This window comes from Podarcis filfolensis (assembly GCF_964270895.1).
Source record: "Podarcis filfolensis genome assembly, chromosome: 2".
NCBI lineage: Eukaryota > Metazoa > Chordata > Lepidosauria > Squamata > Lacertidae > Podarcis > Podarcis filfolensis.
Window position 1 is genome coordinate 48,073,595 of NC_139605.1, and position 22,667 is coordinate 48,096,261.

The following is a 22,667-nucleotide window of genomic DNA, read 5'->3' on the forward strand; positions in this document are numbered from 1 at the left end:
TGTAATATTTTTATTATTACTAACACAATTATCCTCACTGTGCCACACTGTAAGCCTTCTCTTACAGCTATTCAAAATCTCAAAATACATTCTGAAAATTCCATGTACACAGCTGCAGAATGCATTGACAAAAGTGCAAGTAGATAAATAGGTACCGCTCCGGCGAGAAGATAAAAGGTGTTTCCGTGCGCTGCTCTGGTTTTGCCAAAAGCGGCTTACTCATGCTGGCTTACTCATGACCTGGAAAAACTGTCTGCAGACAAACGCCAGCTCCCTCGGCCTGTAAAGCAAGATGAGCACCGCAACCCCAGAGTCGTCTGCGACTGGACATAACTGTCAGGGGTCCTTTAACTTTACCTTTTTTTAGAGAAACATAAACCAACCTCTCTGCTGAGACATTGTTTGCCTGTTTGAGCTTCTTGCCACAAATTTTCTTACAGAAGAAGGAGCTGCAATTGCATACGTCACACAACCCGAGAGTCCCCTTTCCTTTCAACTGCTCCCCACTTAATTGCTGGTTGGTGGGAGGGAACTCAGCAGGATTATGAAATTGAGCTGTGGTCAGCATCTGGCCCATACGCTGGGGGTTCCCAACTCCTGATCCAGAAGGATGATTCAATCCATCACCACTTCTTCCCTTCCTCTCTAACACCCACTGCTCTGAGTATGGAGTCTCCTATTGACGCACACATACCAGAGCACCCAGTAGAAGACCTTCAGTTTTGCAAGCAGCAGGTCCCAGGCGGGTTCATCCCCCAGCAATTCCAGGCAGAGGTGGGAGAGACGGCTGGTCTGAAATCCTGGAGAGCTGCTGTCCATCACCACTGAATTAGATAGACTGCTGTTCTGACTTGATATAAGGTTGCTTCCTAAGTTCCTACACACAACCATGCTAGGAGTTGGGTTCATGCAAAAACTATGTGCCTGCAAGTTATACACTGGATTGTGTTCTACATCTAGAAATTTATTCATTGATTTACAGGAAAACATAAAGCAGCAAATTTGTCTCAAGCAGAATCCTTAACAGTAATTTCCTGTATAGCAATTCTCTTACTTCATGTGAAATAGCCACCTCTAGAAATCTGACTTGATCAAAAATGGTTTTCTATCCTACTTTAAAAACACTGTTATATTGTAAACATTTTGCAAACTTTTATACATGAGCTTAGAATATATAAAACTTGTGAGTTTAATTTTAAGAAACAAAAATAACTTTCCAGTTTTAAATATAAATTCTAAACACAATATATAAAAATCAGTGGGAATTACATCAGTGGCCCTGACCCAGAAAGCCCTTGTACACATAAGTATGGCACACACACAACTAACGGGGCATTGCAGAGGCAACCCCCCCCCCCGCAAAACAACAACAACAACCAGAAAAGGAAAAGAAACTCTGAAACCATTTTGGGTTAGAAAAAGGCACAACTTTATTTGATGAGCTTGCAACACTCCAAATCAACCAGTGCGAGAATTAGGCACATCTCATCTTGACATCTTATTGACAGACATACTCGAACAACAGTAATCCGGAGGCCGGAAGATCCAGAGAATGCAAACCAACAGTTAAACTTCTTGACATTCTTCTTCTCTGTAGGCAATTACGTGGTTAGGGCTTGGGAAAAATAGGTAAAATTATTAGTTTCCATTTGGGCTAAAACTCACAAGCTACAGTATAACACATTATTACTGAATGTACTTGAGCCCACTGAAACCAATGATCTAGACTGGCCATCACATTGTACATGTATTAGGAATACTTTCCTTAAATAAATCTTTGCCAATTGTGAGTCTAGATATTGTGGGGGAAAGAACCATCTCTGACCAGTGGTCATATTGGCTATGGGTGAGGGGGATTGTAGTCCAACAACATCTGAAAACACAAGGTGGGGGAAGACTGTCTTAAGGGCAAAATATCAGTATTAGGATTGCTGTGATAATCTGCTAGACTTAGTAATTGGTAGCTGGATGTGCAGACTCTTGCATAAACTAGGTGAAGAGGAGCATAATATATGTGCCCCTTGGTGCAGATGTCTGTCAGCATTGCATTAATGGGACAGGAATTACAACGCACAGTCAAATGCCCATTAATTTCACAAGTACTGCAACAAGTGGTGTGTAATGAAACTCTTCAGGAACGGAGCTGGATTAGGATGTATATAGACTTGAAGAAGCAAACGAATGATTTTGAGCCTCTGTAGCTGTTACTTTCTAGGTCAACCCTTCCTCAAATCATTAATGTATTCATGCATTAAGGCAAGGCAGCAAAATATAAAAAGATAGAACTGTAACATAGCTTCCAATATTTCACATACATTTGCAGATATAAAATACCAACATACATGGGACATGTTCTGACCATTGTAACGCATAACAGTTTGCACACTGCTTTTTGATGTGGAGGTGGGTGGAGGAAAGAACCCTACGTGTTCAAAAATGATTTGTAAATACAGGGCTATTTGAGACACGCCACAGCATCTCCATAGATACCCAAAAGCACGTGTAGGCAAAGAAAACTCCACAGAAATATACAGACTCACATCATGCATCCCTAAATTAGCACTGTTTGACCCCCCCAAAAAAACCCTGTTACAGTGATACTATCCAAATGACCCAGTTTCAGATACATACTAGCAAGCCTAATTACCTGTGTCAAAGGCCAGTGTCCAAATCCCAAGATCCTGTACTGTATACCTGCCCAAGCTGTGACAAACTGCAAAAAACAAAGGAATAGTATAATATACTTCATCAACGTAAAACTTCTAGCCTAACAAAGGACCATCCGAACACACAAAATATAGGAAAAGAGAGACTTTGCAACAACCATGCCCAATCAGTGGAGGAGAGAAGCTTACTGCAAAAGGTTGGTAAAGCAGGTAGTCCTTCCTCAAAGACAAGAACAGCTAGCAGCCTGCTTGTCCTTGAATCATGACAAAATGCACCTTCCAGGCAGTCTAAACCCCATGTCAGGATGCATTGTGTCTGCCATGACCAAACAACTGGAGTCATCATACTGGCCAACAACTTCCTGCCATTAATCATGTGGTACAGAAACCCAAGTATGGCTCCATTAAACCAGTGTGGTCAAACACTGCCATCAGAGCCTTTTAAAAATTATTTGTGGTGTAGTTTAAATGCAATATATATTGCATTGTAGCAACTTCCCCTCAGGAGAGGGTGTAACAGGCCTAACAGCATATATTTTCCTTCTTGTGAGCATTTATGGATCTGGGCTAATTCAGAATATTAGGTGTGTTTAAACTTATATAGCTGGACTTATATAGCTGGACTGAGCACTCAAACCACATGAATTTATGGTGAAGTGCAGTGATTTACTATTGCGAATCTGAACTCAAATTGTCACTTTAACTTGTTACCAATTGCTTTTTTGAATCTGATATTTTGTATTTGGTGATTTAAATGAGATTAAGTAAATTAAATTGATTGTTTAACAAAGTATTATCAAGTACAATAGTTAAACTATAAAATTCAAAAATACATCTATGTTGCACATTTTACCAAAAAGCAGTATAAATTAAATGCAGGCACTCAAGGTTCACATTTAAGGGAATCAAATTGTTAATTGTTAATTGATTCAATTTAATATTACTTGATGGTTCTCATAACAGTAGAAGGTAAGTTGCTACTGAAATGGGAAACATAGGGCAATGATTTTATATGGGCATGTGGTAACTTATATGTCAAACCTTAAAATATGTTCTTCCATTGTCTCTCTAGGACAAGTTTTTATGTCCAGCTACTTATATTCTTCATGCTTTGAGAAAAAGCAAGAAGCAGGGGACCAAGTCACTTATAACCAATGCAGAAAATAGTAATAGCTGCATTAAATTATATCCCACACTGGTTCCATCATTTCCGTCCAGCATTAACATCCCTGGCCATTGCTGCTGCTTATTAGAAACACATTAACTGTGATACCCCATTCAGAAAGCCATTAATATTTGCAAAGAATTACTTCAAAGGCATCTTCCTGACAGAGTAGTGCAACCGACCTCATACAAAACCATTGGCTTAGACTTCTTCATATAGAAGTTCAGTTGCTTTCACTCTATCAGCCCCAAAATAAGATATGGGAAAATGACAACTCATACCACAGTTTTCTTTCTTTAAATGATCCATTTTAAGTTGCCGGGTAGAAAATAGAGGGTCTCTTTGTGAGCTGCTTCTAACATTTTCACTCTGGCCAAATAGTGAAACTAAAACCTCCATACTCATGATACAGTGCCGACAAAGTGGCCCTTCAGTTTAGAGATTATTACTGTTTTTCATTGATCTCTGAAACTATCTCCACTGATAGGGCTTGCTAAAGATTAAAAAATAAAATGGAAAGGGAGGAGTCAAGGCTATGCACAAGCTCATTATGTACTTTAATGTTATTGCAGTGGGAACATGAAGGAATCAAAAAGCTTTCGCAACTCTGTTTAACTTGAGCATTGATGAAGGTAGCCTCCTCTGTTTTAATGATTAGAATGCACTTACCCTCTCCTGATTCTGCCAAGAAGGCTGCAAATATGGAACTATCCATGAAGGAATAACTTGCATGCTCTCTGCAGTAATACTTGGTAAGTGGTAACCAGTTTCATCTTTCTTTTTTAATAGAAAAGAAACCTCAGATGTTTTTGTATTGTCATGTGCCTCATCATTGCTTTTTTTTTTTTAAGAGGGAGGAAGAGGCAGCCTAAATAATGAAAAGTTGCAAGTGAATACAATAGCTCTCATCTTGTCATGCAGTGGCAAGAATTTTACTACTCAAAGGGGTAAGTTTACCACATTCTGCTTTCCGATAGTTTGTTTTTTTAAAAATAAGGTGTAGTAAAATTCTTGCCTTTGCATAGAAATAAGATACAAAAGGTGATTATAGAAAGTGAATTTATCACACATCTAGATCTGTTGTGTGGTACCCTCCTTACTATTTGGCAGGATACTAGTGATGAAGCTAAATTGGTCAGATATGCTTACCAACTACAGATGTGGTATAGTTGTCTCTATTCACACACAAAAAATGTCAGGGAGAGGCTTATGACTTCCTAGCAAAGATCGCTTCTTCTTTAATGGGGCTAGCCTTCGACTTAGTGAACCACAACTGATCAGCAAGCAGCTCCCAAGAGAACATTGCCCCCAAATCCTTCAGTGCTCCAAAATATTTATAAGTATGTAAAGAAGAGCCTGCTGGATCTGGACTTTGTCCCATCTAGTCCCGTATCCTGCTATCACAATGGCCAACCAGTTGCCTATCAGAGACCAGTAAGCTCGACCTGAGCACAGAAGTGCTCCCTTCCAGAGGTTTCCAGCAGCTGATATTCAGAAGGATAATGCCTCCAACTGCAAAGACAGAGCATAGCTATCATTTATAAGTGTCTGGTATTAAGTGCATTGAAAAATACATGTGTTGTTTCAACTGACAGTGGAAATAAAGAAGGATGTTATATTCAGACTTTTATTGTTCATGCTGCTTTGTGAATTTATTACTTTTTTTTTTCAATTTCCACTTGTGCTCCTGCCAGGAGATAGCTATTAGACAGTAAGCAGCAAGAGTAAAACGTTATCATTTTGTTTCAAACTATAAAATAATTTACATCACATAATTTTACTGTTGTGTGTTTTTTTCCGTTTTTTTTTTGAAACCACAAACATTCCAGCATCACACTGTAGGAATAACAATAGAAAGCATAACCTTTTGCATAGTATTAAATGAACAGAGACAGTAAGTTCTTTATTTACAATTATTGTCTAGATTTAAAAAATTCATAAAAACAGATGAATAAACATATAGGAATAATAACCCCTAGTGGGATGAATTGCCAAATGTACTGCTGTATTTTTTTCCACAAATCTCATGCTTTTAGGTACAGTACGCAGAGAGCAAGCATTTTATGTATTGCAGTGAATTTCAACATATAGACCATTTTGGTTTTTTATCCATTCTTCCCATCATAGAGAGGCCAAGCAATTAAGAAAGGGAACAAGGTGCAAAGCTTGTAGTTGAAAGGCTGTTATCAGCTCATCTGTTTTCTCCCCCCCCCCCAAGTCTGTTTATCATATACATATATATATATATATATAAAGAGAGATCATGGTTTCTGTTGACAGAATCCGAAGTTTCCTATGCATCACAGTTAATATATACGTTATATTGTCTTTTTCTTTCTTTTTAAACTATATATGTACAGAATGAAATATTGGTTTCTTTTTAACAGTTTTTCAAGTCTCAAATAGTACCCTACTAGTTATTAAGAATCTGTATTACAATGCGCACACACAGAAAATGAAATGAAAATCAAAAAAGTATCTGATGAAAATCAAGCTTGAAATAAAAGGCAAATCATCAATATTAAGTTGTTAGGGGGCAAAATATTCCAGTGCCAACAATTTCGTAGTTTCTTCAGCCCAGAGCTACATGCTTTTCCCTGTAAATAGACTTTATTGTATTTCAAATATAGTATCCCAAGGAGATCATAGAACTTCAGTGTTACACAAAAGTTAGTTGCTGTTATTTACAATCCAGGGATAAACCCTGCCTAACTGTCAGTCAGTTTGATTTTAAGAATAAGCTGGTCAACTGGACTGTCATGCCAGCTTTGAGATTTAAGAAGCGGGTAACACTGTCTGTTGAGAAGAGGGTTGTGTAAGCCTGGGAAGGTTTGCTGTTCAGCCAGACGTTTGGATCAGAGTGAATTATGTAGAGCCAAAAGACATTAAAAGCTTCTTACGAAAGTCCAGAAGCTGGCAATTCAAGGTGGTTAGAACTTTACCTGGCAGAATAGTTCTGATATGCCCTCAAAACATTAGTCATCTGAAACTGTAGTTGGCCAGGAATCTCATCTTGTCTGAAGAGTTTCTGGCTTGCAATAGTTCTTCCCACTACAGTTGTTCCACCTTATTAGCCAACTTTAAAACAGCAGGCAATACAACAACATATAAAGTTTTCAAGCTAATTTAAAGGGCTTTCCCCCCAACTCTTCTGGCATAATTGATCATATTAATCAAAATGTCTTTTGCACTGTACAAGTTTATGGAAAAGATCATTTGCTGAAAAGTCTTGAAGCAAACCTTGTATTAAATACAAAAGTCATTTATGAAAAATCTGTGACCCACAAAGTGCTTTGCATTCAAGTGGTTGACATAGCAATTATATAAGCTTTTAAATTACCAGGGCTGTTACCATCTTGAAGAAAAAAGAAATCTCACCCAGAATATTGCAGTTGTTTACAATGGCTTTCAGTGTAGAAAGCACAATACAAGGGAAAAACAACATTAGTGGATTTGCTATAATATACTTTTGTGACTACAGGAAGACAAGCTTGGTTTAAAAATAATCACACAAAGCACATTTCAGTATACACTTCATAAAGTTTCATTCAGGTCTACATAGTGCAGAAAATGATATTATTTTTCTTTTTAAATGTCAAAGCAACAAACCATAGTGGTTCTCATCCAAAATGCCAACAGCCCATATTTTTCAAGAAATAAATGACTAAATTTCTAATGGAATAGAATCCAGCACACAGTATTTCAACATTAGTTTGATCTTCATACAAAGCCAAATATAACTTATTTTTGAACTGATATTCAGAAACTCCACTGAGGTTTATTATAATCTTTAAAAAAAATATGTTTAAGAAGCCATTGCAATACACTTAAATAATGAAATGGCCTCATCATTAAGTATTGCATCAAAATAAGGTCAAATAATTCATTAAAAAAGAGAGAGCAAAAAACCTGATCATTTAAATGTGTATTTAAAACAAAGGAAGCCTTTCTGTTTCATCACCCTCTATATAGGATCACAATGCTACATCCAATATATTATATTTTGGCTTCTTTTGTTATTTGCTAGCAATATCTACATTATTTAACAAAAAAAGAAAAACCTATCAGGCAAAAATCTGATCACAGTTGTAATAAAACATCCAGGGTGCCATATTACAGAAATTTTCATTGAATTGAGCGATTTGAATATTATCTCGGCAGGAAGTGCTGTCTTAATCCTACAAATAGTTAAGGATATTATCTACAGTTCTGTAAACAAATTACATTCTTTATTTTTAGGACATAAATAAGTTAAAATATAGCAATTTGAGCAGAAAAAGGCAACATGCCAACAAAGAAACTTTATATATATATATATATATATCTATATCTGTATATAGATATAAATATATATATGGATATATACACATATATAATTATATTATGTATATATTTATATATTTCTATATATAGTCTCATAAATGCTTATTTTAGGTTCCTCTGTCCAACTGGTGCAAATCTACTGTGCAAGTTAAGCTTTGCAACTTCAAAAAAATATTTAAATTAATCTATACAACTGAGTCCATGCCACACAAGCATTAAAAAAACCCAAAAAAACTCACAGACCAGTGAATTGGATAAATAGCCTCAAAGAAGTCCTCTGCATTTCCTGCTTAAGGAATAAAAAGAAGGGAAGGTTGGAAGTGGGTAGTACATTCATGCAGGAGGGCATTTGTATTGTTTTTGTTTGTTTTTGCAGGGGGGGGGGAGCAAGAGGGGAATATGTAAATCAGCCATATGTAAATCCCCCAAAACCATCATGATCAGTGGTTTGTTCTGTCCCCCCCTCTCTCAAAGTGAACAGGAGTTCAAACAGCTTCTCAGCCAGCATTGTTTATACATATCTCTCTATGTATATATTTATATTAATATTTTTGCAGTGACATTTTCAGCTAAAGTGATGTCTCCAGGCTATGGATCGGGCTTCCTGGACTAGAAGAGGTAGCTGATTTACTTGTATCAGTTGTAAGGTTTATTCCACTGTCGATAGCACTATTGTTCTTGTTCAGTGAAGACGGTGGACTTGGGTTTTGCTTGAGTGCAGGGTCTTCTTCTAGTTCTGTGTCGTCAATGAGAGGGATATGGGGCTGGGAATCTTCTATCCTAAATTCAGGATGAGTCATAAAGTTGTGAATGGAGGTTCTAGATTCTGGTTTTTCTAACCCTTCATAGAGAGAGCTACGGAATGCCTTCACGACGCGGATCTGAGAGGAGGGAAAAAGATAGAAAAGATGTCAGTGGTAACTGCTTTTTCAAAACATCTCATTATGATTTACATTTTTTTGTTTTGGTGAAAAAAATGTGGCATATGGTTAGGGCAGAGCAGGCAGCTGTAGTCCATAGTCTCTGGATGCTAAATGCATAAACAAGTGGCTCAGTTTTGTGCATTTTAGGTGTCTGAATCAACTGCAATGTTAAAACCATATGAGATTAAAGCCATCAGAACTGTTCCCAGAACTGATGGGAAGCATTGGTTAAAGAAAGCAAACATCCACTCATGTGATATTTCCCTAGTAAAAGACAAGCCATGTTAATTCAAATGCAAATGTAGAACCATGCATGTTGATAGTTTGCAGTGAATAATTAAGAAAGCTTTTAATTTATTCTTTAAAAAGTTTCATTTATATAGACACACACAAAAAAAAAACCCCAACATGAAACAAATTGTATGTCTCAAACGAGAAAGCACAAAACATAGACACAGTTGGATGGATGGATAGGTATGAGAGACAAACATAGGAGCCAAATGTAAGAACAGAGCATAGGTTTTTGAAAAAAGCAAGATCTAAATGAAGCAGCCAAAAGCACACACACACACACACGCACACACGCACACACACACAAAGCCAAGCAGACAAAATACTTAGGCAAAAACATGCTATACAGGAAAAAGTCACAGTAATCACATAAACACAGCTAATTGGCACACAACAACTACACTTGGAAGCCTGGATAATGTGAACATGTAATTGTTGATACAACTTTTATTTTTTCTTCATGCATATGTGAGGTAAACACTCGAGTATAGACCCACTGTTCTAGCCATTTGTTTTTAAAATAACTTATTAATAAACAATTAAGACTAGAAAATTATATAGTGATTATTGGGTTTCATATAATTGAATTACAAAAGTCCGATTCCTTCATTTTCTGTGTCTCACTTATGAACATCATTCATAAAGTTAAGTGCATAAGGTGGTACATTTTTATGCCTCATCTGCAGTACTTGATGTCCATTTAGTTACGTCAAGATATTTTCTTGCCTTTCCATCACTAAGCCATAAGAACATGGGAAAGCCAGGTACTTAATTGAAGTAATGTTTGGATGGCCCACCAATTAATTATGCCTGCAGTGAGCTGCAGGAGCAGCAGGATGCATTGCTGAGTCAGCAAAGGACAAATAGTTCTCCGTGACCAGAAACAGGAGAGCATTCTAGATTCCTTCCGCTCTTGCCAAAGCAGAGGCTTCTACTATGTTATTAGTGAGAAAAGACAGGATTTCTTGAAGGAAAGAATTAGCAAGGAAAAAACAGAATGGCAAGTATGTGAATTGTTGGGAAATGTATTATGACTATAAATGAATTCTAGAGTTGTTGAGCTTTTTATTTTTCTCCTAATTATGAGTGAGGTATTAATGCTAGTCTGAATGAGGTACTAATGGCAAATGCATTGAGCAAGGGATGCTCACCTGAAAATGGGTGAAGAATTTTAAATCTCTGGGGCCTTTTAGAAATGTTTGAGTGTTTTATTTGTTTTCTGACATTTGCACCCCACCGTTCTTACATCATGAAAAAACAATCTGGCATACACAAACCACCTTAGCTTTTGCAAAGCGGTAGTCTCATGTACCTTCTGACTACAGATTACACATATCCAACATGGCGCATGCTTGGTTCTGAACCACGATTTATCTACTTTTATTATTCTTTGTGCTGGAGGTCTTGTGTCTTTAAATTGCATTTTATCATTCTACACTGTAAGCTGTCAATGTCATAGAGGGGAATTATATTACTATAGTAAATAAATAATGTGTGCCAGTTATGGTCCACAACAGATGGAAATGCTCAATTGACAATACTGTGAGATCTTGCCCACCATTGTTGCTGCTGCTTCAAGAGCACCACTGAATACCCCAGGTAGGGAGGCTTCAGCAGCAGGAGGGCAGTGGAAGGGGGGGGTTACCTTTCCCTTTTGCCTCAGGTGGCAAAATGAGATGCACAACCCTTGTGGGTAGGAGGCTGATTTCCAGCTCTGACTAGTTCACCAGCTCAGCCATTCCAGGATAGTGATAGTAAGGCAACAGTGATTCACTCTCTGGAACCTTCCTATTTAGAATCTTACATTATGGACTGTGACATGATATTCTGATATTTTATCTTTGCATGTGTCACCTACCCTGGGGGTTTGCAACAAGGAGTTGGGTATACAATTTAAAAATAAATAAAAATACAGGATTGGGCCAAGCGTATGTATATATCTTGCATATATAGTGTTTTATAACTGGAGAGCCACTGTGAGTCAGGGTAGACAATACTGAACTAACTGGAGCAGGGGTTGGTAACCTAACGCCCATGGGCCACAAGTGGCCCACGGGGGTCGTTTAAATGGACCATGAGCCGCCTCCAAACTGAGCTGCCCGCTTGGTGAGTCCCCGTGCACTGTGCTAAACCAGCACAGCGTGGCGCAGGGACTCGTTTTGAGGCTCCAGAAATCGCGACGACACACTGAAAATCGTGTCTGCGCAGACGCCAGAAATCACATCTGTGCACACACAGATGCTGGAAATTACGAGCATGTGTGTTCATACCCGCTCGCAATCCGGCCCATGGAGGGAATCTCTGCTGGTGTGTAAACCTTGCCGACCCCTGAACTAGAGCAATCGCATGACTTTGTTATAAGACAATTTCCTATGTAGCCATTTACCAAAGCAGTCTTTCTCCTCAGAAGTAATATGCACTGTCTAAATATGCACTGTGATCAACAATCTCTTCAAGTAGAAGAGGCCTCAGCATGAACCTAGCCTGTTTCCGAATAATTTGGGATTCTGACCTGAGAACTTTTAAAAGAAGGACACATTAGGAAAAATATTTTATGTGCTAGTGCCATACTTCTAAACTCCTTTGTGAGCTGGGTGGGATGGGGGTGGGGAGGTTTAGTGAATCTGCAGGAGTCCTTCTAAGGAAGGGTAACTCATAAAATTCTGTTGCATGTTGTTGATCATTGGCCATGCTGGCTGGGGCTTATGGTAGTTGGAAACTAACAATATCTGGAGGGTCACTTTATAATTAGGGTCTCCTGAGGTTATATTAAAAGGAAGAAAATGCTATATAGTTTAATTAGATCACTAAACTAAGAGTTGTGAGGATTAAAGGTGTAGCCTTTTGGGCTATTTCCTTATATAGGCAGGTTTTAATGACCCTCATATAAGATTGTATGCGTGCTTGCTTTCCATGTACATGTGGGGACATACCAGAAATAGATATCAACTACATGGCGATCATGTAATGGACAGTGTTCATGAAACGGACAATGTCAAGAGATGATAAACAATGATGTACAGCTCTCTTTTCTCACAGGAATGGAGACAACAGGAAAAAATGGACTGCTCTTAACACGGGATTACGGGTGGGGTTAAGGACAACACTTCAGAACATTTTGACATGGCTTTTAAGTTTCCACTTCTTTCTTCTCTGCTGCTGTAATAAAAGGTGCTTCAATTTTGCCCCACACTGAAAGTGAGACATAGATATTTGCATCCAGCAAAGAAAAGATAAATACAATTTTTAGATACTGCAGATTTTTACCTCCACTGAAGAACAAAACACCACCCTGATAGAATATCACTCCTAAGTTCAATGCCATTTAAATATGCAGGACCAGTTTTCAGATGTACTACAGTAGGTAGCATATGAGCTTATACTCGAATGTTTACCTGGCTTCATATAAGCCAAGTATCTTGAGTTTGGTTCACATTCATTGTCAGGCTCAAGGTTAAAGACTCACAACCTCTTTTTATTTCACTCTCTCCTGCTGAACCCTTTTGTCCAGTGATCTCTAGCCCTCTGGGAAAACAAACACATTTAATATTCAGAAAGTAGAGAGTTGGGCACTACAAAAGCAAATATTGCAATTTTATTGAAAGGACAGTAAGGCGGTTAGTTTATAAATGTAAACATGAAGTCCGTTTTGCCAAGAGATGCCAACTCTGAGGTTTAAGTGCTTCTATTTTTAGTTAAGGATGTGGTTGTGCAAAGGCAAGTCTTATGTTGACTTAACTGTAGTCAGACTTCCCTTCATTTTGAAATACGTTCAGAGCACTGAAAATATTCAGGGCCATTTCACCCTCAATGGCACATCAGCAAGAGGACTTTGAGAGTACAGTAATGTACATGGGGTGTTTTCACGAACTGGCATCACTGTGCAGGTGCTGTGTTTAAAGCTATAGCAACATTTTCAAGCCAATACACCACAGCAATGGCATGACATTATATGGAAGTAGTAGTTCAGACAAGTGCCATTTGTATAGAAAAATAATCCTTCTACTCTCAACATATTTCAAAAAGAATGAAAAAACAATGCAGAATACATAAGCATTGTTTGCTAGCAACTTCATGGGAAACAATGAATTGTACATTACTTAGTTATCGGATGGGGTCCATTCACAGACTCACTAACCCAGTGCTTTTTTTTTTTTTACATGCAGTGGGGATCCTAAGATGTTGCACACACACACCCACAGAATGTGGCATTGCTTGGTGTGGTAAAGGACCCCTGGACAGTTAAGTCTAGTCAAAATCAGCTATGGGGTGTGACGCTCAACTCCGCTTTCAGGCTAAGGGAGCTGGCGTTTATCCGCAGACAGCTTTCCGGGTCATGTGGCCAGCATGTCTAAACCGCTTCTGGCATAATGGGACACTGTGACAGAAGCCAGAACACACGGTTTGTGTAAATGTACATCAATAGCATCTATGCTCAATTCTTAAACCCCTTTCCTCCCTCCTAAAAGAAAAAAAGTGGGGAAGGAAAATGATACTGGGATGAGAGATACAAATTGTAGAGGGTCTGTGGGTCAGTGTCCCATAATGTTATCGTCTTCTTTTTAATGCTAGAAGACCTAACAAGAGAAATAAAAGCTCTCTCCTTTTTCTCCATGGCTGAAGATTGTTTTTAAAACAAAAATAAAAAAATAAAAAACCCTGCATCTTAGCTAATGGAGTTCAAAATTAGCAGTATATTTGAAGCTTATCCAACCCCCAAAAGCAACAACATTGCAATGTTCAGTTTATAGTATCACACATCGGTATGGCTTTGCACAACCAACAACCTAACCAAAATATTTTACAGGAATGTGACTCCAAATCTAATTTTGAAAATGTAGCATTATAATATATATAGTGATACCTCTTAGCTAAAATTTTAAAACTAAAGCAGCAGCATGTTATCTTTTAATAAGTTAGAACAGAAGGATAAAGGAGATTAAATGACAGGTGGAAGAAAAATGTGCAATTTTTACATGCTCTGATGCTGCAAGTAGAGTTAGCTTCCAATGCCAGCTACAGCAGGAGTATCAATTGCAATGGCATTAGCATGGAAGGATGACATATGCAGTTTTTTGGGTTTCATACCCTATATACTGGTTCCTGCCTGCTTTTTAAAGTTACTGGAACATATGACCAACTAGTTGCATAGAAAGGTTTGCTGATATTCAACTACAGCAGCCCACTTGCATGACAGACTTCTAGTCACACAAACGGGACTTATCCTTTCTCTCTTTCTTGCCAGAGAGTTGCAGACCCCACCTCCCCAGAGAAGAATGGGGCTGGGGCTGCAGAAAAGCAGAGAAAGGAAAAGTGAAGCTGCATGTGGTGGTGTGAATTTGGGTCTTGCCCAATATTTTTTAGTGCAATCTGGTTTAAAAAAAGTCAAAGGCTCTAACATGCATGCATAACTATTTCATTTTTGCCTCAAAACTCTTTATAAATATTTAAGTGGTTTAAACAGCCTTTTAAAAATGTAGTTAAATGCAATTGCAGAAAAATAGTAACCATGGGATAACAACTTTCATGTGACTATGCATGCAAATTTTATACTTGTTCAGATAATGTGAAAGCAATAGCTGGCAAGGGAAGCAATCCTATTGTAACTCGAGTAGTTTTGTTAAAGGAACATATTTACCAAATTAATATTATCAGTGGTTGCCCACTTGTGGAAACTCTCCCAGAGAGGCACACCTTGTATAGGAAAGTCTTTTAATGCGCAATGTTTTCTTATGCTTTTATATATGTTGGAAGTCACCCAGAATGACTGGGGCAACCCAGTCAGATAGGCGGGGTACAAATGATAAAATTATTATTATCTTTCTATATATTTTAGGTACCAGGCAAATACTTTTCTCTTTACCTGTTCTTTTGGCTTAATTTGAAATGTGGCATTGTGGCTTCCTTTAATGGGGCGAGAACTGTAAGTTCTGCCTGTGTAGCTGTGTTTTTAGGTTTTTAATTGCTTTTAATGTATGTTGCTGAAAGTCTCTGACAGGATAAAGGTAGGTCATAAATATATAATAAAATAATAATAACAGATTTAAATAAAATAATAATAATAATGCTGTAATGGGTTTGAAGTGTTTAATTTGTGTTTATGTGTAAAGCCTGTATCAGACCTTGAAAATGTGATCAAGATCCATGTGTATTGGATTGTGTGTGTGAACCCACTTCTGACACCAGTGTTACATGCCACCCCAATCTCTGCTGAGCGGTAGCAAGATTCCAGGGCCCCCTGGGGGGTGACTCAGGACCGTGTTTCCGTTGGGAGTTCAGACACAGCAGAGGCTGTTGTGTTTTAAGATATGTGGTTTATTTTACACATATATACAACATTTAGCCTTCAATGGAGGGGTGCACAGCAGCAGCACTTCAAAATGCCACCTTAGCCTTACGGCAGAATCACCAGCCTCCTTTTTGATCTGCAGGCTATCTTGGTCTCCAGGGCACATGCAAGCATAGTTCCTTGTCTGCTTCCTTGTACTATCTTTTTAATGGTTTATGTTTTATTGTGTTTTTAATATTTTGTTGGGAGCCGCCCAGAGTGACTGGGGCAACCCAGTCAGATGGGCAGAATATAAATAATGAAATTATTTACTATTATTATTATTATTATTATTATTATTATTATTATTATTATTTCTACTAATTTATTTGCCACCTTACTCATTCACATTCTAATGGCTAGAACTTTGATGCGCTGAAGTACTAATGCTTAATTCTCCCAGGCTCACCTAACAAAGGAGTTTGTTTGACTTCATCAACACTAGTTGATTGACTAGGATTAAAGGCTGGTATACACTTAGGATGTTTACCTAGGTTAATTAACTCTTCAAATGCTAATTGCTGGTGCTCAGAAATAGGTCCACGCACACATCTTTCAATACACATGAATCTTGATTACATTCTCAAGGTCTGATAGAAAGTCTTTACACATAAAAACTAATTAAACCCCTCAAGCCCCTCACATTACTCGGTTATAATACACACTGAGACTGTCTTATAACACATCCCAGTTATAACAAACAAGTTCTAATTAAATCCTAATATTTACTAAACCTAAACATTTAGCATCTATTATGTTACTCTTCATTGATAGAATACATTTAGGGATGGTGCACACATAGGAAATTCTTTACATCTTAATTTGGTTGTTGATTGTTTATACTTTTTTTTTTACAGGGTATAACGTTTGCTATTTATTTGAATAGGATTGTATCCAAAGATGGAAGCCTCTTTGATCTAACAATAGCTTTCATCCTCAGAAAGGAGAATTAAGTCTTCACCCTCCTCCCTGAAGTTCCCATCACCCATAAAAATTTCCCCAGGGAGTTTGGGGAACTTTGGAACAGTGTCGTCGTTTGAGGGGGGGCGTGTTGCAGGGCCGGGTGGCAAAAATAGTCTCCTTCCCTGTTCCACTGATAAGAGCCTCCACTGGACCAAAGAGTCTTCCGTCAGTGGAGGCACAACACTGGATACAACCAGAAGTGTACTACGCATTCAGTAGTGAACTGCATAGATAACAGTATTAAAGAAATGGGCGTGATAATAGATTTAATAGAACAATTTACTATCTCAGAGCATGTGTGAGAAGAATCCTGCTTTATGTGTTTTCAAATGTTGTCCTACTACATAAAACCTAGTCCAATATTTTATAAAGCGAAGCAGCCTTGGAAAGATGAGGCAACAGGAGATGTAGTTTACAATCTAAGAAGAAATGTGAACATGTGAACTGTTCAGAGGAGATTTATCATATAGAGATATTTTCATAAAAGAAGAAATTGGTATTCATTCCATAGGAGGTAGCTTTATAGAGGCACACCCTATTTCTGAAAATGGAGACCTGTAAGGAAGAGTGCCACTGTGGTATGCCAATATTTCAACTATATGACTTATTCTGGAATATAAGAGGTGGGAAAGGGACATAATCTTGAATGGCCCAGTCTTGAATGACTGCTAGATAAGTTGGCATCTCTGTAATCAGATGCATTAAGAATACACACTCACGCCCAGCCGCCGCAGCAGTTGTGCTGGTAGGAGAGGAAAGAGCATTGGATAACGAAACGTGGCTAGGGCTAGAAATATTGGTTACATCCTGGTTCTGGCTTGTGACGGAGGATTGTCTCCTGAGAGCCCCCTGAAAGGAAGTGCCACTCTTGAAAGTATTGACTACTTCGATCTGTAATGGAGGAAAGAATGAGACAAGTTGCTTGACGAACGGACAGAGCTTTGCAACCCACAGGAACAATATTTTCTAGTCAAGTTCAGCTGCTCATACAAATAGTGCTTCCATTTTCAAGGTCAGAATAAAATAAGCCCCTTTTAAAATTTAGAATAGACAGGCAGGTTCTGTACAGAACAACGTTAGGCAACACAACTGACAGTTTGCCAACTCATTTCAAGGAAGTTAGAAGAAAAACTGTTATGTATACATTTGTGTTACTATTGAGCTTTAATAATAAATTAATTTCTGACGTTACTATGAAGTTCATCTGCAGATAGTCATTACCCTTGTATCTACCAGTATTACCATGTAGATTTTCTTCAAAAAGTAGGACAGGGAAGAAATGCAGACACATCCAATCTCATTTAAAAAATAAATTCTACCTATGCATGTCTATTCAGAGAAAAGCACCATTCAGTTCAATTGAGCTTAGTCCCTGATAAGTGTGTATAGGATTGTAGCCTGAAATAATAGTACTGAATAATAAATGCCATATGAACCACTTTTCTGACCATTTTGGATTCATAATAGTCAAAAGGTAAACCTAGGACTTCATATGTACTTGAACCACATTAAAATTACCTCATTCTTTTTTCATCATTCACCAACAATGATTCTGATTATGAAAGTTGCACAGTGAAATAGCTTTCCATTTACAAATAATTTACTAATTCATTGCATTGGGTACACCTGTACATTTTGGAGCCAAGTAGAAGATTCAAATTGCATCCACCCAGGTTGAAAATATCATTTTTTACCCAGGATCTTTCTTCTGAGGCACCTGCCACACAGGACCTAATGGCAGGGCAGAGTATGAACCAGGAAGTCTCTTGTTTTCATATCACCTCTGCCCTGAACACACTGGGTACTTTACTCAAGCCATTCCTTCTCAGCCTCGATTGCTCCATGGAGGATAACACTGACTTACCTGAAAGGTCTGTTGTAAAGATTACAACCAGATAAATAACACATTAAGCACTTTGAACATTTGAAAGTGCTATACAAATGTTAGGTGGTATTATACTGCTACACATTATGTTGCTAGGAAAACAAATATGGATATTAGATGTATTAGATATGAAAGCAAAGCTCGACAGGCTAAGTTAGGCTTCAAGAGTTCATAATGCAAACCTTGCCAAAAAAAGTAATAATCCTTGACATACTCTTCTGTTTAAATTAAAATACTTAGGGATGCTATTACACAATCATATTGAAGAGGCTGCAGGGGGCAGAGAGGAAATCCACTCCCTGCAGAAGACCCCTGGGTCAAGAAACAGGCTCCTCACCACAAGCAATTTTCCCCCCACAACCTTTAAACAGGCTATGCAGGGGATCTGCTGACTACTGAAAATGATCCTCTTACTCCAAGCCCACCCCACAATAGCTTTTTCCTCCTGGGAGGCCAGTTTAACCTCAACATCTTCTCACAGTCTGGAGAGAGCTGTCCTGGCTGTATGAAGCGGTCATTTGACAGCCAGCGATCTGGGATTCTAAGACCCATCCAAATTCAGAATGTACTGAAAACAAGCAGAATCATTTCCTGATTTTAGGGGAAATGGCTTAGCTTATTTCTGAATCATTACAACACAAGCCATGGGTAGGTCACCCATCTCTAGCTGATAAATTTCTTCTCATAAATATTCTGTCACAGACATTTTGGCAAATATACAATTACACACACACACTTGTGATTGCCATTAAGGGTTGTGGTAGTGAAGTGGAGATTCCACTCTGCCTACTGCAAAAACATCTGTAACATAACGGAAAGCACAATACTGGTGTTTTTAGACTAGGTGTTACATCAGAACACCTTAGGATGAATATGTTTACATACGTCTCAGTAAGACACAAATGGATCACAAAATACTGATCTAGGTATCACAAAGATACCTAGTATTAGTACGAATGTCACATTTGATGGGGCTGAAACATCTTTCTTTTGCACACCTGCTCAAAGCTATGTTTCTTCATCTTTGGGCTCATAGGAAATGTTAGGCTCATGGGATCAGGGCAAACAGAGCCTTGCTTTCAGAAGACTGTGCAGAGCTGTCTTTGCTCTAATCCTCTTCATGAACATTCAAGGTATGATGTTCACCTATGTGAGCACCTTACTTGGGACATTTGTGATCGTCACTAAGAAGCAGTTAGGGAGATCCACATGTAGCAGAATGCATCTTTGTGTGCATTACTTGCTGGAACAAAAACCACATTCGTTTAATGTGCATTAAAATGCACATAAGAACATCAAAGCTATCTACTAAAACTGGATTCCTCCTCATCCACATTCTGGAGCAACATAAATAAGTTTTAAAGCACAAGTAGAGTGGGGATGGAATTTATGTACTGTGTCTGGACACGGATATATCCTTTAAGGCATGCCCAGTACAAACTTCTATTCTTTCAACAGTAAATATCCATTCCCATGCCACAAACCTACTGCTTTATCCTAATCTTTAAAATCTCCCTTCCATTTCAAAAGAACTTTGCCATTCAGCATTTAAGTTTCTGTTCAAGAAACATAAGTCAAAGCTCCTTTGGACATGTAGCTATGTGAATTCATCCCAATATTTACTTATTAATAGGGCAGGTTGTCACATGATCTGGCACATGGTTCTGGAGAAGCCATGCTGTATTTCATTTGGTAGACCATCATGAACTGTTATATCCTGGGCATAACAATTCTATCCGGTCAAGGAAGGGACAACTGAAAGTGAATGAACCACAAATCCAAAGCCTTGATGGAGTCACACCAGCAAGCATACAGCACTGCTTAAAATTTTATAAATTGCATGTTTTGAGTCTTTGAAAGCCACTTTGAGACCCAGATCAGGTGAAAAGTGGAGTATGTATATTTAAAATAAGTAAATAATGAAAAATTGGAGGATTCCCTGTAATATGCCTCGTCTTCCCTGACACTTTGAATCCTGAAATGGTCTTCTCTTGGACACCAGGAACCCTGAGAAATGTAGCTAGTAATCTACAATGGCTTAGTCTTTAATACGGATGCCTGGTGTCCTGAACTAATGCCATTAGCGTGGAGCTATATTGTTAATTGACATATTGATTGATAAGATTTAGGCTTACTTTTTGATGTGTTATCTTGGAGTGATAGTGTATCTTTTATTATGTGCTATAGTTTCTTTGTACCATTATGGTATTTAGACTGTTTTCTGTGAACTGCTTTGAGTACAAATGTATTTTTGGAAAATGCAGTACAAACTTACTATAGCTTTGGACCCAGATTCTTCACTACCTAACAGGCCACAGTGTCTCTTTGGCAAATTTGCCAAAGGCTCATAAATTGCTGAACAGCATTCAATAAGAATCTATTTTGACTACAATAAATTGCATTCTTAATATTAAGGGGTACTTACTTACTTGACTAAATTAATCCTTTTAAGTAGAATTGAATACAAATTCTGGCTTGAAATATTCTAATGCAATCTGAAGCACTATCCAACAGGGACAATTCAACAAGCTTTCTAGAGTCCCTGTTAAGAGACTATCATCTATGTGCCATTGTGAAAATCCAGTCAATCAATTTTACACGCTCTTCAATCATATTATAAAAGAGGTCTGTACTAAGACAGAAAACCAATAAAAACCAATTTCAAGTAAATATGGAAAGATCAGTATTTACTGTCCATAACAGCACTAAGATTTCACAGATGTATTTGTACCTAAACATCCCAACTTGCTGAATAATTAGTGGAAAACATCTGTTAGAAAGCCTAACAATGGGTATTCTGAAGGCAGAGCAAGTTTAAAGTTTGCCTTCTGTGTGAAAGCAGTAGAGATAATATAAAAAGGGATCACCTGTTCTGTGCTGAAGAAGAAAGAATTGAAGTCAAACTAGGAAACATTTTAAAGGAAACTGGATATTATATTCATTTATATTATAGTAGTAACCTGGATGAGTAGAATTTTGCTAAAAGCCCTTGTACCTCTTCAAAAGAGAAGACTTAATTTTCCCCTCCCCTTCAGCTATTGCACTAAATTCTTAAAATGCCATTCAAGACTACTTTGGTGATGAAAGTTGCAGTTTATTACTCTAACATGGCAACTTGATAAATCAATCTTGCCATATGTAGATACAGAAAAAGCTGGCAGAAAAGGCTGATTCTGATGCAACATGGAACTATGGTTCCTCACTATATGAGCCTTGGGTTTGTGTGCTCCTCCTTTACTTCTTTTGTGTGCCAGAGGCAAAGACTGAGAGCCTCCACTTTTACTTTTAAACTAAAAGCAGTTCTATCCAAATTTGAGCAGCTACGGTTTGTAAGGACAATCCAGAATCAAATCTTGTCTTGTTCTCACTAGCCATCATTTAAACAAATCAGTTTTCTAAGCCTGATATGAAGAGGGGAAAGCACACAACAAGAGGCACTCAAGTAAAGTGTTATTTCACATTGCAGGAAAACATGGTTTCTCACTACATCTGAACCCAGATCTAATCTCTTAGCTAACAATATTGTTATTCAAACTGGAATATAACAGAGGCTGCTGTTTACAAAGTTTAAACAGATGAACAAATAAAATCCAAGTGCAAGATCTGTCACAGACTTTAGCTTTAACCCACATCTCCTGTTTTTGTCTCCTCCTATTCAAAGTGTGTGTGTGTGTGTGTGTGCATGTATGAGAGAGAGAGAGAGAAAGAGAGAGAGAGAGAGAATTTCCTGGGAATGTGTTGAGATAAGGTGTGGTGTTGTCATTTCAATTCCTATAATACAAGACAGGAGGGGGGAAAGGGTCTGAATATTGACGTGTAGGACTCCTTTATTGTCTCTCCTGTAAGGGTACACAGAAGAGGGAGAGAACAGAGACTCCATCTTGATGTGAACCAGAGGGTTGGGGGTTTACCTCTTCAAGTTCCATCTTCCCCCATAGAGGGGGGACGGTTGGGGAATAAGTGGCCAGTTGATACACACTAGATGCACACACTGAGTGAAAAAATCAAAGAGTTGGAAAAGGTGCTCCAATCAGCCTCCCCATATTTCCAGAAGTGTATAATGCATTGGAGGATTTCTATCATTCCGCCATTCACGAGGAAGCTTATCAACCTAATCTTCACA

The 22,667-nt window shown here is 38.1% G+C and overlaps 1 protein-coding gene and 1 long non-coding RNA gene across 17 annotated transcripts in view; one reads left to right on the forward strand and one right to left on the reverse strand.

Moving 5' to 3' along the window:
- Window positions 1-22,667, forward strand: part of LOC310757877 — a 518,075-nt gene that overhangs the window by 33,921 nt on the left and 461,487 nt on the right. The window lies entirely within an intron of this gene.
- Window positions 1,406-22,667, reverse strand: part of ATP2B2 (ATPase plasma membrane Ca2+ transporting 2) — a 353,226-nt gene continuing 331,964 nt past the window's right edge. For 9 of the 16 annotated variants that reach the window (XM_083603273.1, XM_083603266.1, XM_083603264.1 and 6 more), the window contains one exon: window positions 5,445-9,035. In XM_083603273.1, the coding sequence (XP_083459399.1) occupies window positions 8,724-9,035 (312 nt within the window). In that variant the 3' untranslated portion in view covers window positions 5,445-8,723. Of the gene's footprint in view, window positions 1,616-2,647; window positions 9,036-12,837; window positions 12,894-17,378; window positions 17,551-22,667 lie in introns of those variants that run through there. The other 7 variants (XM_083603278.1, XM_083603269.1, XM_083603268.1 and 4 more) reach the window with 5 other exon arrangements.